The following is a 27,668-nucleotide window of genomic DNA, read 5'->3' as shown; positions in this document are numbered from 1 at the left end:
GCATTGTGCTTAAAAAACACAAAGCCAGAATGAACGTATGAGTAATTCACTTCACTTCAGTACTTCACATCTCAGAACCAGTGAACTTGCAGAGGTACCATGGAATTTTTAAATTGTGTGTATTTTGGCTTAAAAACAAGCTAACTAATACATGTAACTACAAATATTAGCCTATTTTTGCTCGCACTGGATCTCAATATTTAATAAACACTGTACAGAGAGTCTTTGTTTTTTTTAATGTTGCACATAATATTGTGCCATTGACTCATTGCTGGGCATCTTATTATATTGTTGGCACTGAAGGTGTCACCGTTGGACTGTGAGATTCTTCATTGTTCATATTCTGAGATGTTTTTTTCATTCACAGGTAGGAGAAGAAAAACTTAATGTTCTGAAAGAACAAATAGTCAAGAGAGAAGATTAAGAGGTCAAGCTACTCTGCTGCCCAGAAGCCTGAAATGAAACCCAGCATTTAAACGTCGAGCTGCATTATACGAATAAGCAAAAGTGAACAAAATTAGATTTTCAGGATTACGGGAACTGTCTGGGCGAGCCAACGTGAGCGTATCTAGGACTTTGATCCGCCGAGACTTTTGAGCCGATCGTAAATATTTGATTAAACGATTTTCATGTTCCAGGAAAAGAGATTGATTGAAAGGAAAGGGCACGACTGTTGCAAGCGACACGCGACTGAAAATCAGGTGCACGCAGCAGAAACTGAAATATTTTCTAAGGGGGCTCTGATCACTCAACGGCTGCAGCCATCTGGCACGAGAACGTTCTTCAGGATTAATAAAGTTTATCTTATCTTATCTGATCTTATCTTATCTGATCTTATACTAATAAAACAACAACACCTCACAAATCTCCTTCTTATATAAACAGGCAGGGTATTTCAGAGGCCCACTGTGGAGGCTGCCACTGTCTCCTCCTTTGTCTGCTGCCACAAAGACGAACACTACAGACCCAATATGTTCCATCTCCCATTCTTCCATTGTCTCTAATTAATAGTGGAGGATTTGATGGGATTCTTCTTTGGCTGCAAGCGGGTTTGAGCGCCTGTCGCTCCCGCAGGAGGCTGGTGTGTGTGTGTGTGTGTGTGTGTGTGTGTGTGTGTGTGTGTGTGTGTGTGTGTGTGTGTATGTGTGTGTGCATGTGTAGGCCTGTGGCTGAGCTGACTGATGAATTAATGACTTCTCTCCCCGGAAAGAAAAAAAACTCCATTGTAATTGCACAAGCCGTGACTGGCAAACTCATTAAACGGCCTAATGGAGATTATTGGCTGGAGACAAGAGGTTGGGAAAGGGAGACGAGGTGGCGGCCGATGATATTTTTCAACGTCGCGACAAGAGGCAAACGTCGGGCTCGGGATTGCATCCCGCGGACTTCCTTACCTCTGCAGTGAGGCCCCTCGTCCCAGCCGTCGCTGCAGTCGGGGTTCCCGTCGCACAGCTTGCTTATGTGGATGCACACGTCGGGCTCCAGGCAGCCGTGCTCGTTGACGGGACACTGGTTCACCCGGTTGTGTGAACCTGGAGACAGACACAAAAGCGGGGCAAGGGAGGGAGAAATGAGTTCGCTGTGCTCAGAGGATGAATACCACACACACACACACACACACACACACACACACACACACACACACACACACACACACACACACACACACAGAGTCTGTAATTAAGTATTGTTCACAGGGCCCAGCGTCCAGAAGTCTGGCCTTTACAAGACTAGATCACTTGCTTCATTAATCATTAATTGAATTACCTTATTTATCGATTAATGATTAATTGATAAGCAGGGATTTTTCATGAGAACCGAAATTTCACAAAATAATGTTTAGGGTCCAATGTGACCAATTTTTACATTAGAGAAAAGTAAAAACACCCTTTACATTTATCCTTTGACTTTAACTTGACTTCTAATTGGTCACATTTCAACTTTTTTTTAACTGTTTAAAAGCAACTTGTTCTAGGTATACAGGTATACACCACGCCATTTAACAAAAAAATGCGTGTACATTTTTTTCCATTAATTGCAACTAATTTAATTAAATTAAATTAAATTAAATTAAATTTAATTTAATTTAATCTAATTTAATTGATTCAATTATAACTCAACAATTAATTGATAATCGATTCATTGTTAAAATCCCTAGTCACAATGCAATGTGTGTTAATGACGCCACAGCAGGGCGGCGGCATAAAACTAAACACACACTTCAACTCATTTTCAAATGTATCCATTTTAGCGATCCATCTTACTCAAAACAATATTTGATGCCATATACATCTTCATACCCTCTGAGAAACGTTCAACAACCAGTTTTTCCCTTTCAAAGAAATTGGCAGACGTGCCTTGAAGTACAAAGCCCCATCAGACTGGAAAAATCTACCCATAAATATACGAGAACTCAAATCAGTACGTCTGTTTAAAAACTCACTATTCTCGATTCTCAACACACCATGCAGTTGCCTCAGTTGCCTGTAGTGGTATTGCCTTTTCGTTGTGATATCCTATATATAATGTATCTATATGATGACGACGACAACTGTTATCATTATTGGTATTATTGGTTATTACCAGTGGTATCTCCTTTTACTTCTTGGGTACAGTGGGTCGCAAGGTACACCGAGTGACAATGTGACTGGATGCAATCAATGATATTGATACTGTAGATCAAGCTACTGTTAATAAGAAGGAGATTTTTTTTTTTACTCTGTCTCATTGTAGCTGATAATGCAGTGGTTTGATGTTTGAAGTCCATGCGCTAACATCAACAATCTAGTGTGATCAGGAGCAGGTGGTCTCTCCACATGTTTTAGGTCCTGCACACTGGAAGACTAGAGGATTAGCATAGCGCACTCCCAGCATGTCATCAAACCCGGGCAAAATGCACGGGAAGTGGCGTCCACGCGGCCTGAACGGCGCTGAGGAATAAATTGGATGAAAAGCGGCTGGAGGTTCATCTCTCGCCAAATCAAATCAGAGCATTACTGACGTTACTGCGACTTAACTTAGCAGCTTTACGTTCACACAAGTTGTGGCAGGATTTGACTTCTTTCTTGCGACTGGCTGCCAGTACCATTAATCAGCATTAAAAGCGACGGGGGGAGGGGCAAAAAAAATCCTCTTATCGTCCACATTTCCAACGTTAATCTACATTCGCTGCAGCAGAAACACGCCAACAGGTGGAGCGGAGCGGCGAAGAGAAATCCGAGTGATCCTCCGGGAGATCAAGCGTTCTGCCTGCATGTGAATTTATTTATTTATTTTTTCATTCCAGCAGCGCGCGAGAACCTCGCCGGCGCCCGCGCTGCGTCAGATAGACGAGCGCGTTACGTAACCGTAGCCTAGATGTAGTCACGGTGAGTGCGAGGACGAGAAACAAAATGCGAGGGGTTTAAAAGAAGCAAGAGGAGCTTGTGGGAAGATTGCTGGAAGGACTGAGGAGGGAGCAGGAACAGGATCTCGTTCGGGTGCCTCTGACTTTGACAGAAACTTCAGCTCCTTCACCGTGTCAAAACCACCGCAGCCGCTTCCTTCCACTCGTCTCTATCTCGCCAGCCCACACTGCAGTGCTCACAGTTTGCTTTGCCTGTTGTTTTTCTTCTTCCTCCTCCTCCTCCTCTCCTCTCCATTTTCTCTCTCTAACATCTGCTGACCCATTTTAGGAAAAAAACACGAGGCGCCGCAGAAAAAAAAAGTTCACCTCCTTCGCAGGAAAGGATCTGCTGTGCTGCCTGCCTGCCTGCCTGCCTGCCTGCCTGCCTGCACTGGGGGAGGATCCTGTTTGAATATGTGCTGCCTGAACTGCAGACCTGCTCCAGATGCCTCCTTCTAAATTTGACAGACTGCGTTTCGTGCCTAAATATCAAGCAGCCAGAAATCACGGCTGGGACGTTCCACTTTTTTTTTTAGGAGGAATATTTCCCACTGTTTGCTCACATTTCAACTTTTGAGATCTCACCACATTGACAACCTGTAGCAGAAACGGTTTTCAATCTCTCTTAGCGTCCGCAGATCCCATCATCAATCACCTGTCTTTGCAGGTCAAGGTACCAAAAGGTATGAGAGGAGCTTGGTAAGGTTGGGAGGAGGGAGCTGCAATGAGAGGTTGGCAGCTGCCAAATAGATTAGCGGAGCAGCAACTAAATAGGTTGCTTTATCAGAACCAAGTGTGATTTTTTCATACTGGAAATGAATAGTGAGGGCTCTTCTTGTTGGACAAGATACTTCCTTATTAGTCTGGAATTATTTTTCATTATAGGGGCGTGGCCGCAATCTACTTTGCAGTGCATCTGGCTAATACCGCCATTGTTCCATTAGCCTCAGGACGCTCGGCTAAACTAACAAAAGCAAATCTTACCAAAATCTGATTGCTTTGCTGTAGTGTAACAGACGGAAGTTTCTTCCGCTAACCTTCCACGTTACACCTTCCCATTGTAACCGCCTCCTGTGGGCTCTTTCAAACAGAAATCCAAAGCATCTCGGAAAAACTCCAACTAGCCAATCAGATTAACTGAACTGAAAATCTGTACATGATTACTTTGCGTAAGGGAAGTTTCTAGTTGAGCGGCAGCGAAAAAAGAAAAATGCATACATCCTCACAGGACACGGCGCTGACATGAATCAGAGCGTGGACCTGCGTGGAGATTTATAGGGGCAAGAACATTTTGCCAGCGTGACGGCAGCCTTTAAAGGAAACCACAAGTATTCCCGCTTTATCCATCCGAGGGATTAGTAACCGCACACCGATCATAAAATGTAACTTGGTTAAAACAAGTACCTAAAAGCGACAGGAGCTTCCACAAACGATCTCACCGCAGCCGCCTGTGCAGCGGCACAGCAGAGAATTAGCCGCTAATACATCAGGCTTAGGGAGGAGGACAGCGGCTCTTCCCTGTGCGTGTATGTGTGTGTGTGAGAGCGAGAGAGAGAGAGAGTTTGGAGGGGTATTGCTAGTATATTAGCAATACCCCTACAGCCTGCCCGCTTCTAAGCCAGCCTGATTTACATTCAATAAACTGCCAGCGTGGGGATTTCTGCATAAAATGCAATGCCAGGAATAAACTGCCGTGCACACAGAGAGGCAAAAAATTAAAAAAATAAAAAAATATGGAACTCCTGCCAAGGATTTATCATTTGTCAACAGTTTTCTCCGAGCATGAAATACGAGCCAAAGTGAAAGTCATCTAAATGCTGCCGGCTGTGCCAGTCTGTCTTTTTTTTTTTTGCAGCCGTGCATTCATGCGGGGCATCTTTGATAAGAGCAGAAGTGTTGATGATTTAAGGGACAAACTAAAGCAAACAGTGTGCGTGTGTGTGTGTGTGTGTGTGTGTGTGTGTGCGTGTGTGTGTGCCGCAAACCAACGTGTGAAAAGCAACCCTATCTCCTGCACACACGGGCACGCCTGTGCACACACAGCTAACTCTGCAACTTTTCTGAAAGCACAGTGAGAGTGCATCGGGCAACGGGCAACGCAACGCAACGCAACGCAACGCAACACACAAACCGACGGCAGGAAGTGATTGTTGTGAGTTCGGCAACGCGGCAGCACGTTGCTGGCAGGAGTTGAATTGGGTGCAGCAGCACTAAAACTAAACAGCGGGGACAATGAGGAGGATTAAACAACTTCACAGGCGGGACAATGGAGATGAACTCTGCACTCCTCGCTCCGCTTTGGGAAGTTGTTGGCGGTGAATGACAACAAGCTCTCCCTCCTCCCGGCACTGGCCGCCGCCGCTTCCTGCCTCGTCTGTCGGCGAGAGCAGTGGCGTTACTCTGCAACTCTAAAGGGGAGTCCGGGGAGTGAACAGGGCAGAATTTACATCTTAAAACACACATGCACACACAAGGGATGGGTGATATGTTATCGTTTGCGATACCTCGCCCAAAAAACAAATCCCCCACGGTCATCTCGCGATAACAACGATAAACTTCTGTTGATTCCGTATTTACGAGCGCAACGCACTTGCTGCCGGCACACGTGTAGCACTAGCACGTCGGAAGACGAGGCTGATAGTGTAGAACTCGTAGCTAAACGTTCTGAAGTAACTCCAAGCAGAAGTTCATCTCTGTCATTTATCCATACCGTCTTTTCACGAGCGTACAAAAGGGATTTTTTTTTTTAATACAGCTTTGTGTGCGGTTTCAAAAAACTCCAAAAAGATGGAGTTGAATAGTTTTATATTTTTTATCCTCACTTATATCGTTATCGCAATAAATGCTAGAAATTATTGTGATAAAATCTTTAGTCCATATCGCCCACACACACACACACACACACACACACACACACACACACACACACACACACACACACACACACACACACACACACACACACACACACACAAATGCGCACTCAATCAAAAACAGCATAAATCAGCATTAAAAAAGCTGGTATTTCGCAAGAGAGGACTCGATGGAACGCCGTACAGCACACGTGAGCCAGAATCTCGTATCTCGGGCTGTTGGATCCAAACGGTGACCTGCGGTGCCTCAGTATGTCACATCATACGTGTCATATCATCATGAAGAGCAAGAGGCTGCCCCGGTCATTCTGAAGCGTTGCTTCCACAGTTCCACAGTTGTGAGTTTGTGGGCTTTAGCCTGTGGTAGACCCTGCAGCTCACCATGACCGACACACCCAACTGAACGGCATTCTGATGTAGAGTGGAAGTCAGAATAAATTGGATTAAATGAAAAGATTTGGAACAGTCTGGGTTTTTTTTTTTTTTTTTGTATTATTTTTATCCAGAGGCACGAATTCACACAGCGACAAACAAGGAAAGACAAAACTCTGCTCTTGCCGATCACATGGAGGCTCTTGGCAGGTTCCGCTGTCAATCCTGACATTTTATTGGATGTGAATGATGCAACCGGGTGCAACACGCCTCACCCGGCCTGCAAACCGCCTGCTCTCTGCACCGACGGATCCTGCGGTAAAGTTACGGGGGAAGGTTTGTGCAAACGGCAGCTCGTATTCCGCATCCAATATTTCACAAACTCTTAATTTTACTCTTTAAATAAGGAAACGACACTTGGTTCACTTAGCGGCCGCATTTTGAAAGCATGACAGGTGAAGGAGTGAGCGACAATCCGGCATGAGGCCATCAGAGGCAGAGGGACAAGAAGGAAGGAGGACAAAGGAAAAAGGAGGGTGGGGGGGGTGGCGAAGGATGAGCCTCGAACCAATTAGAGGTTGGAGTGAAGATAATTGCTTGCACATTATTGTCTGAAACTGTGTGATCTGCTGCGAGTGATACGGGGATAACGGCGCTACTGCTGCTCCCCGAGGGGGCCGCCGGAGCTGCTCAAATCTTTTCTTTTTTCCCACCCCTGATTCAGCTTCATCATCTCTCTCCCGGTACTGGAGCCTTATATGAACAAGAACACGCAAAGATAAAAAAAAAAAAAACAAAGGAAAAAAACCACAACTAAATTCTGACTCGGGAGGAAGTGGCTCCCGCCCTCACCGCCTCTTCTGACGTCAAGGACTGTATATCTCTCTCCCCCTGTGCTCCCCTCCCCCCACTTCTGCAACCCCCCTCCTCCCATCCCCTCCTCCTCCGCTCCTGCAGTTATGCAATGACCTTAAATTTGGATCTCCTGTCGCTCTTTTGTCCCGGGCATAAAGGCCGGCTATTCTCGCCGCTCTCCGGGCTCCATGGCAGCCACTGGACTGACTCCTATAAAGTCGGCTGTCAGCTCGAATAAACATGTTGTGCGGGGTGACGGGCGGGCCCAACTACCTCCCCTCCCCCTCCCTCCGCTCTCCACTCTCCCTCCCCACCCTGGAATCACACTTCACTTCCACAGCATGCATAACAAGCACGAGGCTGCGCCGAAGCCCTAATGAGGCAGTCAGTGCACCCGCAGGGCTCGACAGTGTCCAGCTTCGACTGGCAGGCAGGCAGAGACGAGACGAGACTTTTTTTCACCAAAATCTGCCACAATTTCAAAATATGAAAGAAATAATTAAAGGCCCAATATCACAGCACTCTTCAGATGTTTGTTTTTCCTCCAGGAATCCAGCATGCATCTGGAATTGTAAAAAGGAAAAGAAAGAAAAAAAAAACTACCAAAAAGGATGGAAAGAGCTGCAAAATATTCATTATTTGTCCAGTGACTTGAAAAAGTTTCTTTATGTTTGGTATTTTCAGATTCTTGTTTTTATGCCTGACTAACACAAATAATGATGTAAAAAGCGCTATTGATCACGAGAAAGAAGCATAATTAGCCCTCTGTTTACAGCCTCTTGCTAAAACTGTAACTAAAACATGTTTGGAAGGGGACAAAAACAATATGACCGCTAAACAAGGTCTCAGAGGACGGATTGGAAACACCAACACATGTCTCGTGGCCCTTTGTGACATCACAAAGGGACAAATTCGAGGACTGCATTTTTTTTACACTTATTATGTGAATACAGTAGCTGAAGATGTACAGCAGGGGTGTTAAACTCACGCACCCATTGGCTGTCACAACTGCTGTCTAGTGTCTGCCCCCAGACAAAGTGGCAGCACTTGTGTGGAACTCTACACGGCCCGAACAATCAGACAATTCTTGAGTCACACTATCCTCTGCAGAGCTGCACCGGAGGAACGACCGGAGGTGAGATACGAAAGACGAGGCGGACAGACAGAAGAGGAAGACGGTGGGATGGGAGGGAGTGCTGGGGGGCGGGGGGGCTTGGAGGAGACGGCCGAGCGGTGCCGGTGTGGCGTGAGAAAGCCCCTGGTTGTCTGTCTGCCGATGGGCTGGCGCGGCCGAGGACTGACAGACCGGATGGATTTAGCGGGGCTTTGCTCCTTCCTCTGTGTGTCAACCACCAGCGGCTTGGTGCACTTGCACCCCCCCCCCACCTCCCCACCAATCCTCCCATGTAATGCTACATGTCTGATTACAAGCTATGAAAGGCCCCCACCTCCCTTTTTCTAACGCTACTGTAACCAGGGTCCGAATGAAAATGCTCCACAAAGCTCAAATCTCTGCCCCCCCGCCCCCAGCCCTCCATCTCCTTCTCCTCCACCCCAAATGCTAATCTTCTCATTTTCTCCCATACAAGAGGGCTTCCTTACTGTGGGATGGTGCCACCTCGGCCGTCGGCTCTCTCCCCAGTCACCTTGGAGAGGCTGCCGGCCCGTGACAGTCGGACGGGTCGGACAAAAGGACGAGGTTGGCCAGCGTCCAGAGTCTGGGTTTTTTGTGCTTGTTTGTGTGTGTGTGTGTGTGTGTGTGTGGTGGTGGTGGGGGGGGGGCACTCAAGGGCAAGAGATGGACAGATAACCGTGCTTAGGAGTGCCCACACCCACTTCACCCCCTCCACTGGCAGAGATGATCACTCAATCTCAATCTCACCCCGACCTCCCGACCAGCTCTGCCCCTGGGGCCACTGCGCTGTGCCTGACTCCTCAGAGTGCCGACCCGATCAGAGCCTACCCGAAGGGAAGCCGCCGTCCAAATCATGAGATTTGACTAAGTTCTTAATAAAAAAAAAAGAAAGAAGGGGGACCAATGTATGACTTTGGGTTGATTCTAATGAACTCGGTGTCCTTTGCTGGGGGTCCCCCCCCCACCCCCATTTCATTATGAGACGACATTCCAAGGTATATCTCCTCAAAATTACTTTTCCACCATGAATGGGAAAGCCTTTAAGCGCGGGACACAGCCTCTTGTTCTGTATATTTTTTTGTGTTTTTTTCCTGGAGAGAACTCCACTAGAAGCGCGACGATGCGAGCGGCGAGAGAAGAAGCAGCTTCCCCATTTGCAAGTGTGAACTCCGCTGAGTTATCAGCTCATTGTTTCATAGATACAGCAGCTCTCTCTTACAGCAGCAGCTCATTGATTCCGCCTGAATGGGCCCGGATGGCACTGCGGGGAAAAGAAAGGCGGCGCATTTGCATGACTGACACACGTCAACCCCCCGCGTGGACGGAACCCCTCCTGTAACACATTGACGTGCTAAAGTCCGGAGCTATAAAAAGGGGCTAACATGGAAGCAGGGGGCAGGCTACTGTTGCAGGAGGGTTTTCCCTCTTTGATGATGATGGCGATGATGATGATGATGATGAAAGGGATTCCTTCATGGCTTCAAGGCCTCCTTCCTGATGGAGAAAGTGCTTACGCGCTCCGGCCCCCACTTTCTCAGGCATCTGTTCCTATTCAGTGGCCTCAGAACCGCAACGACTGTGGTTTGGAGCGAGGAGCGTAATTGCACGCAGCCGCTGGACTCAGACAGGGCGGCAGTGTTCTTGACAACAACTGTGGCCAGCTGTAAAAATGAAATTTCAGATATGACACAGCGGTTTTAAAGTCAAAACCTTAGAGAATTAAAGCTTTGTTCAAATATTGCCCAACAGCCCTGATGGAGGTCCTGCCCACCGCAAGGCAGTCAAAGCCACCTCTGAGACGCTTGGCCAGTTACTGTTGTCAAATGTCAGGACAACAGAGCTCCAGAAGCCTTCATGGTTGGCTGGTACTATGGGTCTATATTTTTCTATGTCGTCCCACTCACGCTATCACCCATCAAGTCTGTTTGTTGCGTCATAAAAAAAGCATTATGCAATAATTCGCAATGCCTGCCTGCATTAGCTGGCAATGCTAACAATAACCATCTTGCTTTAAAGGTTTACAGTTTGTCGCTTGTTTGTCGACCTCAACATGAAGCGTCTGCTTTTCAGGCCATACCAAGTTCTGCCAGCGGCTGCCTGCCCACATGTCGTTTTTGCGCTCTCGTCCACCAAATCACGCCATTATTAGCTAGGATTAGCTAACAGTGCTGTACAGCTGGATCCTTTGTAGAATTCTACATGACGTGACTGCTTTTCATGGTGTGCCAAACCCACATCAGCTTTCACAGCTGCATTTATACTGCTGCTATTCCTTATACTATTGCTATACATTTACACTATTGTAGTATATATGCTTGTAAGTAGTAAAAGCTGACAATGCTAATGACAACAATGCTGACAAGTACACTCGTTGTACTTTTCTGACTCTAAACGGGAGCGCCATCAAATTAAATGTTAAACCATCACATGTCCACAGTGACCCTGATAGACCAGACCTGCCTGAAGTCCTGATATCAAACCACTACTCATGTATAAGCCCCAGTGCCCAGAGGCAGACAGTGGAAACACCGGGCCCGGGGGACTGTGTCAACCACTTCCTGAGCTCCGAGAGCTGCCTGTATGTAATTGAGGTGAAATGGGTTTGTCCGTCTGAAAGCGACTGAAGCCCTGGAAGCAGTTGGAAGGGAAGAGGGGCGGGCGGGTTCTGCAGTCCCAGAAGAGGATGACAGGGTCACACCTGCAGACCTGTGGGGCCTGTATGGACAGAATGCTGATGGCTATCTGACTAGCGGAGGCGGTGCTGGGGGTCTGCGGGCTCCGGCCGTTCATGACGGCCGCAAACAAAAGCGGCGGGAGCCCGCAGGCTGAGGATCCTATCAGCGAACCGACGGCGACCCCCCCTCCCTCCCTACCCCTCGACATCCCTCCCAAACTCCGGCTCGTCGTCTCCTTTCATGCGAGGCGACTGAAGCAGCCGAAGCTGCGGCAGAAGTCTGTCTGCTGGTTCCTCCTCGACATAATTACAGCCCAGACAAACGGTTTGGAAACGACGGGCAATTAGAGACTCAGACAGTCGTGCTGCCACTGCTGCTGCTGCTGCTGCTGCTGATGATGAGCACGCTTTCTTCCTGCATGTGCTCCTGAGGTGGAGATCAAAGGTGTGCGCAAGGCTGGAGTTCAACACCGGTCGTTCCAGCAGACGGCGGATCTGTGATCACTGCAAACAAAACTAGCAACGCTGGTTCGTCCGCCCGCACCCCCCCTCGCCTCCAACCCCACCCGAAAGGGAAAAAAAAATTAAAAAAAGCCCTTGTGCCATCATCTTGTACTTCAGCGTTTTCATCGTAAAGCTTCAGCTTAGGGTGGAAAAAAGAGGAATAATAAAAGTTTTTTTTATTTAGGACATATGACAGAGTGGACGGCCTGCTCGGACCTTTAATTCAAACACCGGGGGGAGATTCCGGAGAGATCACTCGCTGTGATAAGCAGAGAAGATAAGTGGAGAGAGGCCGAGGGGACCAGCGACTGCGGCGAAAAAACAAGGAGAGGGAAAAAGGAAATAAGGAGGAAGATGTTTGTGCCTTCTGAAATCTCAGCGAGTGCCCATTGTAAACAGAGCCTCTCGTTAGTAATCAACTTGAAATGGAGATAATGTCGTAATTATAGCAGCGTGCACCCGCTCTAATTCCCGTACACAACCCCCGAACTGGCGGAGGAGGCATTTTGGAGCAACGGCCCGGAGAGCGACGACAGAGGCGAGAGTCTGACTCACTTCAGAAGAGAAAGTTTTTTTTTTTGTGTGTGTATTTTTTCCTGGCGACTTTGGACGATGCCGCCGCTGTCGGGAGTCGCAATGTTGTGTCAACAATAAAAACTCAGCTGCTTTATCCCACTTTCAGTCCCCATCTTACTTGGATCAATGCCTTAAATCTACGGTTTCCACAAGGACTCAGTGCAAAAGGTTCTTGTTTACAGCGTCGGTCGGACTCGAGCAGAAGAAAACAAAACTGTTTGATCCTCTGCATGGAAAACCCAGGATTGAAAAAAGAAATAAATATATGTGTGTGTGTGTGTGTGTGTGTGTGTGTGTGTGTGTGTGTGTGTGTATATGTATACACACACATATATGTATGTATACACATATATACATATATATATATTTACACACACACACACACACACACACACACACACATATTTATATACATATATTTTGAAAATGAACAAATGGCTTTTACGTTCCTCCCTGGCAGAGTGGGGATTTCAACAAACAACCTGGAGAGCTGCACTCCCCCAAAATCTCCCCGACATTTCTGGCCCTGGCCTGTTTACTCTGTAGCTCCATCTGCAGACCTTCAAACACAACTCTAATGGGAGGGGGGGGGTCAACTGAACCGCAGTGGATGAAAATTTGGCAATCTGGCCACATTTCATTGTGAAACCTGAAGGGCACCACCTCGCCTTTGACTGTGCTTGATTGGCTGCAGACACGCAGAGTGGAAAAAGTGCCTCTTTTTTTCAGTAGGTGTTTAGCGGGACTGTTTTGGAAAGCTGCATGAAAAAAGTTAAAAGTTAAGTGACACGCAGGAGCGAGCGGGAGGAGGCAACTGAGCGGAACACGTCTTGATATTCCAGGCCGTGACACCTCCTTCCTCGCCCTCGCCTCCCCCACTCGTCTCCTCTCCTCTCTTCTCCACGCACAAGATGAATCACACCATTGTCTGTGTCACCAAATTGCATAAGTGCTACGGAAAATCCACTCGGTTCAATTTCCCACTGAGTAAAAAAAGGGGGGCAGAGATGGAACGGCCGCGGCTCGTTTGGGGCAAATCACGCAGGTCACGTTTTCATTAAAGTAGACAGTTATTTACCTCGGCAGGAAATGGGAATTTTTAGCCCCCTAAAGGATCGGCCGACTGTTTGATTTGGTAAAGTGAACAATGCACGTGAAGCACTGGCGCCCTAACCATTACACACCGGAGGGGCTGGATTTTCAGAGGCAAAAAAACAATAAAGGCCAGAAAATCACTAGAAAATAGTTTCTTCCCAGCGTGACATCCCGACGTCGTACGTGCTGCTGTGTCTCAGCTCGTTCTGATTGGCTGCGTCCTGACATGTCTGTAAGTGACGTTTTCCTGCATTGTTCTGATTGGCCAAATAGATGGGGTGTCCGGGGGAGTCCGTTTTCCACGTCACACTGTCAAACATCCACCTGTTCAAACAGACATACCCTTATCATGCGGCTATCAGCTAGCATTAGCTAACAATGCTAACATCAAGGCACGTCAAAACTGCTTTTCCCAATGCCAGACGGGATGTTAGTCACATTGAATGTGAAGCAGCAGCACTGAGACACATCACATTTTGTACCGTCAGTAGCGCAAACAGAAACAGGGCACATGCCATCCTGCTTCTTACGACTTTAGAGTTTGGCCTTTGTCAGCCGAGCAGCAGCCAGTGGCTGGAACTCACCTGCTGCTGGGGATTCAACTCTCTTACCATCAACACCTACACTGAAACGTATTTTGGTGTGGCCACGGCCGCAGCGTGCCTGAAACATCCTGCAATCTACATGTTTTCATCTCCACGCCAAAGTCGTTGACGCCCCCGGGAGTTTTCACCCGCGACAAACAAGTCCTTTTTACCACCGCCTTGTCAGCTGCTTGTCTCTGCGTGCCAGACTATTGGGGGAATGCTTGTGACATGACAAACCGAAAGGTGTGGCGCGCGCAGACAGTAAAATCACCATTAGCTCCTGCATATAAACAGAGGGGGAAGGCTTTTTTTTTTTCTTTCTTTTTTACGAGGAGGAGTTTATGGATGGAAAGGGCAGGACGGGACGGTGGGGGGAGGGAGGCCGACAGATGTGAACGTCCGGGACGGAACTGTCGTCGCACGGATCCCGTAAGAGTCCAGACAAGAGCAGACACATCCCAGAAGACTCAGACTAAACACGGACGCATAATTAGAGCCATAATTCAGCCGAGGAGCCGGAGCACGCGCTGCGTGAGCCTGTGTCCCTTTTGTTTGGAAGGGCAACAACATACCCTCTCATTCAGTCCAAAATTAAACTCTTTAAACATGCTGCTATTGTCTTTTTTTTCCCAACGGCATGGCAGCGGCACAGAGTCTGATCTCCTCGATGGTAACAGAGCGGCGGTACAACAAGATTCCAAAGAATAAAACTAAAAGAAGAAGGGAAAAAAACAGCCAATGTCTTTTTTTGGCTGGATTTACATGACACGACTCGGCCTGTCCAGTGAGTTTTTATCCTGAGTGGCACAGATCGGATGTGAAACGGGAAATCAAGCTACCGTCAAATGTGGACAATAAGAAAAAATGAGTGGCTGTTAATCGGCTACCTGCCAACGCAGACACCTCGGATGATCCCTGGCGCTGCGAGTCGCCCGTCAATGGAAATGTGACAACGCTGCATTTTAACAGTGTGCTCGAACCAATTAGCACACCATTAGCGCAACGTGCTAATCAAGGCGCACCCACAGTGCTAATGAGCTAATGGACACGTGGACTCTATGATATCTTCCTTGCCATAAAAAGTGAATGATGGTCTTTGCACGCCTATAAATGCAATGAAAATGGTTTTGTTTTTGCATAAATGTATCCAGTGCTGTCTGATCCGTGCATTTTGCTTGCCCAGGATATTTCCTGGGCTTGTTCAGGGTGGATGGATGGATGGACTGCAGCATGAATCCAGCTCTACAAGACTTGACCGCTTTTGTTGTTGGTATTTCCGTGTTAAACAAAAAAAGTAATAACAACAAAATAACATAGAATAAAAAAAGGATGCTTTCCTTATTTCACAGAGACACTGAGACTTTGAGACTCACAGATATCTGGCGATTCGTCCGAGCCATCTGGACAGTCCTTCTCCCCATCACAGCGCCAGCCTTTGGAGATACAGGTCACCTGGTCCTTGCACACAAACTGTTTAGAGCTGCAGGTTCTGGGTTGATCGTCTGTTTTGGGATCTGTGAAAAGAGAGAAAAGTTGACGCGTCATCACCGAGAATTGAAACAAGGCATCGATACCCGTAAAAACTCTGTACATTCCTCCGTGACTCACCCACAGGCCAAAAGCTAAAAAGGAAATTTCCACCTTCTTGCAGCAAAGATGCAAAGCAGGCAGTGCAAAGCAACGCGCAGGGGTCAACAGGAGTTTACAATGATGTTTTTGTAGGCCAGGACCCGCAGGCAGAAAAATAACCGCTTTACAAGAACGCGACCAACAGTGGAGCCTTTTAGTTCTGGCCTTGTTTGTTGTTTCCTCCTCTCCACACAGACATCTTACCTCTTTTTCCGCTTTTTCCTCCCCCTTTATTACTCCTCCAAGGTGTTTTTTAACTTTTACCATAGAAGCTCTTTCATGTCTTGCAGCTCAGACATAGCTGGGCATTCACGCAGCCATCCGGCCGTGGGACAGCAGGGCAGAGCGCGGTGGGCGCAGAGCGCCAAAAGGCCCCCTCAGCAGTCTAGCGCAGCCGACACCTATCCATTATTTCAGCCAAATTCACTACCATAAAGGGGTAGTTCAACCAGAAATTATATTTGACCCATTCATTACTCGCCACTTTGTGAATCAAGGCCCTCAGTGGCGACATTTCCTGATCCATGTAACCATTCTGAAGTTTCACAGGCAGAAAGAATTCCAGCCCGTGGGTGAAAGACAAGATTAGATAACAAGACAAGGAAATAAAACATGTTGTCATGCTGCGCTAACCGACCGATCTGAGTGTCTGGAAGAGAAAACAGGCCAGTTTTGCTTAAAACAACAGCATGAAATGACCGCCCAGCTGGAGCTCAAAGCTGCTGCTTTGTAGATACAAAATATCTAGATATGAAGCAGTGCTCCATCTTTCAATCTCTAATCTGCTCTTAACTACTACTGGGATTGTGTAAATGCAAGCTGCTTCTGGCTAAGAAGCTATATTTTGGAGCGACAGAATCTGTTAGCATTGCCGTTTCCAGACAAATTGGACACAGAGCACAGCGTGTGCATCCGGATACTGTGTTCTTCCATTGGATTTCTTTTTGCTCATGAAAACCCTGAATGGTTACAGGGATTAGAAAGATTCCAACAGACCCTGAAAGCCGTCAGTGTGCGGAATACCATATGTTTGGTGAAATATCTCTGGTAACTTGAATGAACTGCAGGTTCTTCTTGTGTCTTTCACTATCAGCTTACAATCAAGGCTGAACAGATCCTTCTATTAACTGTCTTTTAGATTTCTTTAACTTTTAGCTTAAACTTTTAATTTTAAAATGCTTAAATGCAGCTGCTCAATGCAACCCTGTCAGACTGGCCAGCTCAACAACTACACCAAAAAATAAATAAATAAATAACATCTGCACGCCTCAGAGGGTCGTTAAGATAACTGCCTCTTTCAAAGGAAGCATTTGGCCAACTCACTTAAAGACCTAATGTAATAAACAGCCTTATTAACGACATTATCCTTCATTCAATTAGCCCAATTTAAAAAAATAAACAAACAGCAGAGAGCGTTTGCAAAACGCAGCACTTTGGACTGGGGGGAGCGGCGCTGCCAAACCTACTCCAGCGGGTTACTTACTTTTGCCTATTTATTTCTTTATTTTGCACCACCGTGCAGGACACGGCAAGGGGGCTGCTGTTACAGTAGCGCGCTGCGGCAACTCCCTGCGACGGACAACATGGAAGGAGGTCTCATTGTGATTCTCCGCAGGGACGTAGGCCTCGCTTGCCCTGGATGACTCGCCTCCCCGACGTACTTGGCAGAGGTGTGGTGGGGGAGAGGGACGGCTGGAGGGCAGCGGAGGGGAGGGGAGGGCACTGCAAGGAGGTTGGATGTGACTGAAATCACAAGAGAGTCTGAAGCTGCTGTATTGCTGATATCACGTTCCCTTTGACTGTCAGACTAAAGGGCTTTATACACCTCAGAGGTTTTTCACCCAAAAAGTGAAACGCGCCTCACACGTGTCACGCTTCCTCTGCGTTAAGCGGTTGCAGGGATCGGGTTCCACCTGTCCTTCTTTCTTTCTTTGGGAGCAACACCTTGATATCTAAGGAGATTAAGGGAGAGGAGCGAACTCCGGCGGCCGCTAGGTTTTTCTCGGGGCTGAGTCAGCGGCAGAGGCGAGGCTAGCAAGTTAAGAGGATGAGGTTCAAACTCGGCCGGGGGACGTGTCACAGGAACGGCAGAGCGGGATGTAAAATTCAAGATGAGGGCGAGAATGAGAGTCACAGAAAGAGGGACTAGAGAGGGTGACTGAGTCAGTCTGGATTAAAGACGGCATGAGGATGGTATAGAGAGAAGGAGACGAGGAGGAGGAACTTTAGCCTTAGTGCTGCTTCCTCTTAGTACTTCTAGTGTGTTCTGGTGCAAGTTGCACGTTGGGAAATGGATTTACCAAAGGTAGCCAAACAAGGGGCACCATAAATGGAGAGAAATACATTTTTAAAAAATGACTAAAACCTCTGACAAGCAGTGACTGTACATGGAGGCAACGACTCCCGACTCTCTGGCCCGCTTGCTGCCCTGCCAGTGGGCACCAAACTGGAAATAAAATGTTGCAGCTTCTAATTTTGTCATCACTTCACACAGCAGCATGAAGTGACCACAGTGGGGAGAACCTCTGGGCCTAATTGGAGGTTTTGGCAGAGGGGACCGTCGAAGCCCGCTGAAATATCTCAGACAGACGTGTGAATTGTGAATTCAGCCTGCAAAGTCGCCTTTTCCCAAAGTCACTGCCAGCACGCTGACGACTTTCAGAGGGTCGAAGCGAAACTTGGATATCGGAGCCACTTGGAGTCCACTTTGTACCGGCAGAAAGGCATGAAGGAGGCTTTTATTTAGTCATCTGGGATTGGCCCAACAGTCAACACATTCCCACTGGATAAAGGCACAGACTGCTTTTTTTCCCCCCAACAGCTTCACAGCAACTTAATAACGTCGCTGGGAGCCGAGGGCACCGTTCCTAGAATGCCCTGTTGTTCCATTCCATCAACTGTGCGTGACATGGACTGATGACCCTGCCGTTGACGTCCATGAGATAAACGAGATCTCATTAGAAAATGAAAGGGGACAGAATGTCTGGAGGCACTACAGGAGACAAAACTGCACCTTGACCAAAGAACCAGCTTGTGTCTGGATCAATTTCCTCTGACAAACGTCCCAGACGTCCCGCCTCGTCGCCCTGATGAAGATACAATATGTTGCGCATTGCAAAAGCCATTAATCCAGGAATGCAGGAGGTGGAGGGAAAAAAAGGTTCTCGAAACGACCAAATGCCTGAAGGCCAGCGCTCTGTTAAAAATGCCTGGGGTATTTGTCCGTTAGACATAGGATTAGTGTTTCTGCCCAACTAATTATCCCATTCTCTACACTCAACTAAACATCTTAATTCAGTGAGCCGTCCACTTTCCCTGTGAGAGAAGGAGGCCTAACTCTACCAGCATCTCATATCCATCTCAAATCTAAACCCAAAAATGATTTTGCCTGAGAAAGCAGCAAAGTTCTCCTTGCTTTATTGAGGTGACGCTGACGGTTTCCTCCCAAATATCCAGAGATGGTTGTTCAAGAGGAATCAAACTACTGATTGGTGCCAGTGAACAATACTCAAGCATACTATGCTGCCAGTCATTAACACACTGGATTCCAACTGGAGCCCACCAGAGTTGTTATTGTCGTAGAAATCCCCGCCCAACCTCCAAAACCTCCCTGGGTTGGTCTCCACCTTTCTATCCAACTCTGTGAGAAACAGGAGTGCTGAACGGCGAACGAACACCGGCGACCCCGTGGCCTCGGGCCGTCCTCCGTCCCTGGTCTTCCCTCGGCCGTGATCCGTCTCACACCATGCGGCCCTCGGCGCTCCCTCCACAAATCAACTGCAGATCTGAGCGCCGCATTCCAGCACCTCTTAATCAACTTCATGTGTGCAGCTCCGCTGCAAAGACAGATCATCCGTTCCAGACGACCAACCGTATTCCAAAATTCCAAACTGCTTCGCTGTCAAATTTGAGTTGGGGGGGCCGCTAGCTGGCTTGCTAGCGGGTTGTCTCACTCAGCTGCAGGACTAGCTTAGCATGTGTTAGTGCAGACAGTTGCAGAGGGGTGACTTTGTATTGAAAATATAGTCACATCTTTGGCTGCGATGTTCATCAAATCGACTGTTTCACAACCGTTAGTTTGGTTTCACAAGCATTCCTTTAACACCGAGCGCGTCCCATTATGCAACCAGGGCGAGCCACTCTCCTCAGTTATGTGCAGTGTAAGCAATGGTGTGTGGATTCTATTAGTTGCTGCTAAAAGACAACAGTGCAAAAGGAAATGTGGCCTGGCTCGGGTTGATTGAACGGATAAATAAACGTGAATTCTACAGCGTCTCCAAGAGAAGCCCAGCACTGGTTCTCATCACCTCTCACTTCACCCCTTTCTTGGCCCGCTGCGGTAAAAACTCCCGTTTTTCAGGGTGTCTCAGAGTATGGAGAAAGAAACAAAAAAGAAAAAAGAAAACAGAAAAGTCCGCTACAGTGCGTAATTAGACCCCTGCGGTCAGTCGAGTTTGAAGGGAATCCTCTCCGCTCGGTCGAGCCCCATTTCAAAGCAAATCCTTGCATCGCAAAAAAACAAAGCCAAACAAGCGCCACTGGGATAGGAGTGGGGACCTGTGGAGAGTTCTTCCGATCTGGTTTGCCCAATTAATTATTCATGAGGGCAGCAGACCTTGTTTTTTCAGGGGGCCGTATAACGGGGGGATATTAGGGCGTCCAGTGGGAGAGAGTGCAGTTCTGTCGAATGACCTCCGTCCATGGCCGCGCCACATGGCGGAGGGAGCCACTTAGACTTGTGTCAGGACAGGCCACAGCCGCAGACGGTGGCACGTGCTCACATAGGAGCTATTTTAGTTCCATATCCAACCACTACAGCAGGATGAACGTAAACAGCGCAAGACCGAACCGGAACCTCTTTTGGTTGCCTCAGAGTCTTGTTGTTGTTGTCGTCGTGCAGTGGCATGACTAAAGAGCGATGCCTGACTTCCTGGGGAGACGTTGAAGAGCACGCAGAGAGCCGGTCTGATTCGGGGATGTGGACGGAAGTGTGCACGGGTAGTCGTGCCTGCCTCCAAACCCACCCCGGCGTCGTTGCATAGCTCAGCTCAGAGCAGCCCAGAGAGGAAAAAGCAAAACCAGATTCAGCTGTTAAGAAAACAGAATGTGCCAGCCACTAAATGAAAGGCTGGACCACATAAACTGAAGCATTCAGTGCAACTGAAACGACTGTAATTCCTCTGTCGTCAGAAAAAAAAAAAAAAAAAAACATCTGAAAAAAAGGTCCGGAGCCGAAAGAATATAGCGCGGAAGTCATGGGGAGTTTAAAGAGATGAAGTTTTTAGTGGGAGGATGACACCCCTCCCCGACCCCCAAACTTAACCTTCTGGATACCTTGTTGAAGGAGGCAGAAGTGAGACATTTTCTGGCTCTCATAATTGCCTGGAATGACGCAGAAACTCACCGCATCCCGTCGTAACTGATGACCTCTTGGCTTAGCCTCAGCATGTCTGCCAAATACTCAAACCTCACAGGGTTGGGACCAAGTGTGTTCTTATTTTTTTCAAATAAATAACTAATTGCAGTTAAGTGTAAATGTATCAGGCAATGGGTGGAGCAGTAGTCAGAAGGCTGGAGGGTTCAGCCGGGACAGGAGCAATATAAGATTCCGCCAAAAAGCTTGCGCAGTCAAACGCCACGGGCTCTCAATTTCAAAACATTTCACCATCAGCCAATCCATAAAATCGTGAGGAAAAAAATTGGGAGATTCTGAAGAGATCACTGCTTGTTTGGCCACGGGGCAGAAAACAAACGCTGATTGGCCAAATCCCTCAGGCTGCTGCGCATCAAGAGCTGGCGTTGGCTGTATGAAGAGCGCCACAACAAGAGCAGCAGGCAGGGACTCTTTGGATGATAAGGACCAGCAAACAAAGACGAGTCAACAAACCGAACAAAGCGAAAAGACACACTGACGCTGTACAGAAAAGTCTCTTAGTACTTATGACAACCAAAAAACTGAGGTTGTGCAGATCAGCTTTGAAATCTGGGCTACTGCGTGCAACGATACGGGCAGCTGAATAATTTCTCTGATACGACCATAAAAGCTGAGAGGTTGTGTGCATGTTTCCTCCTGCTTATTCCAGCAGGACAATCCAGGCTCCGCTGTGCTCGGTTTCCAGGACCCAGTGTGGTCCGCCTGCAAGACCAGGCCTGAGTGAGTGCAGCTCAGCAGCCGCCACACAGGACGGCTGCGGCAATGCAAATGGTGCATCGCTTAGAATGGATGTTATGAAGCAGTGGTTCTCATCTAGTGGAGTCTCAGGAACAACACAACTTTCTTGGATACGAAGTCGTCTACAAGTATTTTAACTAAAGTTTCTTTTTTTTTTTGGACTTGACTTGAATTGACTGATTGTTCTGATTGAAACACACTAATTTGCTTTTTGTGCCTGGGGTTTGCGTCATTTAATTTGTCCTGCCAAGGGGTTGAAAAAGAAAATCTGGGGCCAGTTCCCATTTGATTGCAAGAATAAAAGTTACAGCCATCCCTTTGCCAAACACGCAGCATGCACGTGACTTTCACAAATGACCGTCCAGCGGCCGCTGCTGTGGCAACCATAAAAGTTACACAAAAAAAAAAAACTTTCACCCATTTCGCAGTGCACCATGAAACGGAACATGCATCGCCGTTTATCAAACCCCCTGACCGCCAGGCAGAGCTGGCATCTTCATGATCTCTTCTCCGGTGAAGCACAAGGAGGCCGAATCGTTGGCGACATCTGATGTGTACGTGACCAGAGACCCAGTAAAAGCGAGTGGGACCAGATGCTCTGCGAAATGTGTGGTCTGCAGGACACAAAGCCAGGGTCGTAAAAGCTGTAACAGGTGCCAAGCAAACGCCTGAAACATTTCCACCACTCGGTTGTTCTCAGTAATTCCAAAAAGGCCAAAAAAAAAAGTATTAATAGTAATACGTATCAAGCGCAACTCTGTTGTCCAAAATGCTCCCAGTGATTCATGCATGAACACGCGCCCACGCGCCGCATTTTGTTTGAGAAGCTGATCTTTTCCTTTTCGGGTTTCTTGGGCGTTTGAGGAGGGTAAACAGTGATGCAGCTGGCAGAAAACACCAATTACAGTACACCCCTGCTATTCCCAATCAACAAGCACTCTTTCATCTGCAGTCTCACGCCTTCGGTACCGTGGCGGGAGTGGGGGAAGCAGCGCCGAGGACGTTTATGTTAATCTGGGTTTAGCCTTTAGTCACACTTGATTGCATCGCAGTGCAGGAAGTAGCGGGGTAAAAAACAAAAAAAAACAAAAAAAAGAGTCTCTTCTGCAGCCATGTTTGAAAAACATGGTCCATATTATTACATTTCTGTTCTGACCAAGTTGGTAGCCAAAGTACAAAAAACACCTCTGGGACGACTGTACATGAGATCTGACTCCTGACATTTGCTCCTCAATCGTACGTGACAAAGCTTGTATATATAGATACAGTTCAGATGTAAAATACTGTAGAACTGGCCTTACCAAAGCTATCCAATAATATTACGCGTCTGTCGCCTGTCTGGAAAACTCTGCAGAAAGTAGAAAATTCCATCCTTCACTTCTTTTGCTCTTTCCTATTTCCATGAGATAGAGGAAAAAACACATGTTCTGGAAATCAACACTGTGTGACATCACAAAGGATACTAATTCCTCTTCCTGGTTAGTGGCAACATCGTCGGCCAGGTGTTGGTTCCAAACCCCTGAGACCAGACCTTGTGTTTTATCCCCTTCCAAACACGCGGAAGGTCCGACAAAGCATCGGCTTAGCAGGAAGCTAATACCAAGCGGGAGGATGTAAACAAAGGGCTAAATAACCGTGCTAGGCAGCTCCACTGGGAGACTAATCTTCCCGCACCTTCGAAGCTCTGCTACCTGATGAATTTGTGCGCAGGCTGCTGAATTTTTCCTGGCAGATGTTTTCAGTGACAGCTCTGAGGAACATGGAAGCCGCCTCCCACCAAGAGGTCAGACAAACACAGCCAAGGCTCCTCAGGAATTCAACCTCTTTAGCCTCTGACCCGCTGCTACACTTCTGCACCGGTGAGAATCCACAACACCCCAAAAGTTGAGGACCTTCCAGGGGTAAACTACCACCCCATTCATGTATTCAATGCTGGAAGCATTGCATAACGTCCGTCAACGATATTCCGAAAAGCAACCATTACACAATTGCAGAACTTTCAGGAGTAGTCATGCTCAATTAGTCGTCCAATCTTTGCTCCACTAATTCATTTGCACACAAAAAAAGACATCAGCAACAATTGTGTGGTTTGTGGCCAAAAATCCCGGATATAATCCTTTGTTTGTTTTTTCTGTTCCGCAATCGGAGGCTGAGTTTCTTTTTGTCGCATTTTTGCGGTAACAAACTCTTTGACACAACAGGGAAAATGTGGACTGCACTTTTGAATTTTTCTCGCCGTCTCGTGAGATTGTGAGCGAATTCTTCTGCCTCCAGCAGCCCGTCGGCTGACTCCCCGGGCGCGAGGAGAGAGTGCATCCTTCGCTTCTTGCCCTCTTGACATGAAAGATGACTCAGCCCTTTTTGACATCACACCTCACAGATACCTCTCCCAGGTCAGTGACCGCACGACTAACCAGGGTCCGTTCCTCCCTCGGAGGAGAACTTGTTTCTGTCGCCTCTCAACCACGTGGAAGCTCTGACAAAGCATCAGTTGTGTCAGGCAGCGGTCAGTCGGGCCGACCTGGCTCTCGTCAGGCTGAAACACTGACAACTTTAAGAGAGATAATGACGGCCTTCAATCAGCGCCGCCGGGCTACAGCAAACAAAGGTGTCTGCCCCATGTTTAGCCGTTCACTGTGGCCTCCAAACCTTCCTCTCACTAATCCTCCCTCATTCATATGTTCACACTGTGGCCCCCCTGCGGTGATACAACACAAATCCAGCCCAAGTGGGTGATGAGGGGAGGTGTGTGTGTGTGTGTGTGTGCTGTGTCCACTTCCTGGTTCACCATTTCGGACTTTTCTGGGGGTCGCTGCTCTCTCCCCCTCTCTCTCACACACACACACACTGATCAATCTGCGCTTGCGAACGACAACAACACGCCACTGCCTGGCTTGTTACATAACGGGGGCGCCACACACTGGAGCGAGCCCCGGAAGTTTGTTCACTTCACCCACCTTCAACACCACCACCCCCAACTCTTCAGACACAAACCCCCACCCACTGTCTCCTCCGACTCCTCCCCTCGCACTCCCATCCAACTTGGATTAATGGTTGCCCTGTCTGTGTCCAGATGTTACATACTTGACGGAGGAGGTGGGAGGAGCCTCTGAATATTGTAAACCTGCTCCACGGCTTCCATTCTGTCTCCATCCGAATGGAGTCGTGAAACTTATATAAGACGCTATCTGAACTCGCGCGAGGATGAGGAGCTCTTATGAGAGCAAAAATGTTTTTCGGGTGTGACTTTTATAGTCTAAAAAAAAAAAAAAAAAAGGATGAACACAGCTTTCATCAAAAATGTATCATCTCAGTCGGAACTGGGCAGAGGGAATATGTTTTTACTTATGGCTGAGCCAAAAATAAACAAAGTCACAATACAGGGCAGTAAACTTTGATCTGGAAAGGCCAGATGGAATTCTCTTTACTGGTTCTAGTTATGCAAATACAATCTTTAATGTTAAAAGTTAAATTAAAAAAAAAAGGGGGGCGGGGGGCACGACGCATCAGATGATTATAAAAAAAAAAAAAAAATCATGCATTAAAATGATTTTAAGATCATCATGGCAGAAACGGTCGACTGCTGGGAGCTCAACAGGTTCGGGACGCCTGTCACTGGAGCGATGGCGCGTCTAATGTCTCATTATCACCATCAGGGGTGTTTGGGGGACGAAAGCAGCGGGGAGGTGGAGCGGGTGGGGGAGAGGGGTTACCTACACGTTTCGCAACGAGCCACAACCGGGCTAGCCTCGCCGCAGACGGCGCAAAACGAAAAGATTCCGCCCCCCCCCTCGAAACGAGCAAGAACAGTCGGTGTTCTGACATTAAAGTGGAGCCTCTGGTTCTGTTGATCTTCGGCTGTGACTGATAGCAGCTGGAAGCTCGCGATTTCTCAGAGGAATACAGTGTTATTCTCAAAGAAATAACGGGCCGCGAGTTTATACGCTAATAAACAGGGTTTTTTTTTTTGTTGTTGCGTAGATGTCACTGTGTCTATGTCCTGCTGGATGAATATTACAGCAGTGAATGATATTTAAATAAAAAAATACCCAAATGTCTGTCTGTCCCCCTGCCTGCCATTCATCCATCCGAGGTACAGGCCCAGATGGGAGCCTTTGTCAAACAACAATAATGATAACCATTATACAAGAAGCGCATACCTCCCCATAAAAAAACAAGGCAGTGCTAAGAGTGGAGGGTGTTTTTTTTTTTTTTTTCATCTTCTTCTTCTTTTCTTACGCGGATAACGCACTAAGAGAGCCGCGGATCGCCGTGACACACGCCGGCTTTGCAGAGGGAAGCCCATCCATGGCTCCAACTCTGGCCCTGTGCACAGATGCTTTGCAGGAGTGGTGGAGGAGGAGGAGGAGGAGGAGGAGGAGGAGGGGGAAGAACGAGGAAAAAGTGTCCAGGGTCTTCACGGCGCAGCCACGACAACACAACACAACACAACACAACACAAACACGGGCTTTTCTTACCTATGGTGAGACCGTTACAGGACGTGACGAGTATAAATCCCAAGTAGAGCAGCCTGGTCGCCATCTCCCGATGCTGTGTGCACCGATCTTGCTAGGGGAAGGAACGGTGGAGGGGGTGAGGGGGGGAGAGAAGTTGGCTGGATTCTAACACCCCAGGCACCCGATCGGCCACCTCATCCGAGCTCCTCCGACGGCGCGTTCGTCAGCTCAGTGGCACACTCCGGCCCCCGTACCGTAGACAAATAATTCAGGGGGGGGGGGAAAGAAAAGAAATCGTCTTGCTACAGCCTCCACCACAGCCAGGCTACGGCCAGTGCAGCAGTCCCAGATTCGTGTTGCTCCCGGGTTATTATCGGCATCCACGCATGATGCACAGGGGGTAAAAGCTCCGTCTTCAGATCAGCACACCACCATGCCACCACCGGGTATCGTCCACGACGTCCAGCAGCAGCGGGAGAGGAAGAATGAGCAGCAGCAGCAGCGGCGGCGGCGCTTGCAAAGCAGCCGCCGGTGTGTGAGTGTATGTGTGTGTGAGTGCGTGCGTGTCTGTGTGTATGGAGGAGGTGGAGAAGTGTGTATGTGCGTGTCGGGGTGGGCGGGTGGGGGTCCTCCGCTCAGCTCATTACGTGGCAAAAACAAAAAACCCAAAAAACGGGGCAGGAAAACCGAAAAGTAGACGCGCAATTTGTCCTCGGAGCGCCGATGACTCGCTGCGCCTGCGGCTGCATGTGTTGGATGGGTGAATCTCAGGCTCCTGCACTGTGTGGACGAGCCTGTGACGTCAGCGGCCAGCGAGAAAATAAAAGGGGTGGGCAAGGGGAAAGGTTGGGTGGTGCGCATGCGCAAACACGCCTCCTTTTCTCCTGTTTCACATGCGCGTGTCCGCTTTTCGCTCTATTTCATTCTTTTTTCTTTTTTAAATCGGTGGCAGGCATTGAGACTGGCTCACTGAGCGCAGCCATGTTGGCTCAATGGTTGCGTCCGACGCTGACTTTGTTCTTTTTTTTTTTTTTCTCCAGAGTTAAAGGCCCGTGTTAGTATCTTCCACTTGAAGTGATAATTTAAAAAAATAAAAAATAAAAAAATAAAACAACAAAAAACTTAAAAGTAGTTGTTCGCAAAAGGTTTGTTTAAAAAAAAACAACAACGCCATTTTAACAGTTTCTAAAAAAAAAATACTTGTTAAATCAAAGTATTTTGGGTTACCGTCAGCGTTTCTGTCACAAGATACAATATTTCACTAGCCAACCAGTGAAATATGCTATTCTATCCTTTAAAATTTGTAACGTGAAAACTACCTGTCGACTGTTCTCGCGCTCAGGAGTGGCGCCA

The 27,668-nt window shown here is 47.8% G+C and overlaps 1 protein-coding gene across 1 annotated transcript in view; it reads right to left on the bottom strand.

Moving 5' to 3' along the window:
• LOC142888173 (low-density lipoprotein receptor-related protein 1-like) overlaps positions 1-27,337 on the bottom strand; it is a 97,768-nt gene extending 70,431 nt beyond the window's left edge. Inside the window, exons 1-3 of the mRNA XM_076026242.1 lie at positions 26,337-27,337; positions 15,430-15,570; positions 1,395-1,532 (exon numbers count right to left, since the gene is read on the bottom strand). Coding sequence (XP_075882357.1) covers positions 1,395-1,532; positions 15,430-15,570; positions 26,337-26,400 — 343 coding nt within the window. The 5' untranslated portion in view covers positions 26,401-27,337. The remainder of the gene's footprint in view (positions 1-1,394; positions 1,533-15,429; positions 15,571-26,336) is intronic.
• Between the last annotated feature and the right edge of the window lie 331 nt (positions 27,338-27,668).

This window comes from Nelusetta ayraudi, unplaced genomic scaffold (genome assembly GCF_046127955.1).
Source record: "Nelusetta ayraudi isolate G7.1 ecotype Tasmania unplaced genomic scaffold, CSIRO-AGI_Nayr_v1 ptg000019l, whole genome shotgun sequence".
NCBI classification, from domain to species: Eukaryota; Metazoa; Chordata; class Actinopteri; order Tetraodontiformes; family Monacanthidae; genus Nelusetta; species Nelusetta ayraudi.
The sequence above is the reverse complement of the archived record's forward strand: the minus strand, read 5'-3'. Positions and strand labels throughout refer to the sequence as shown.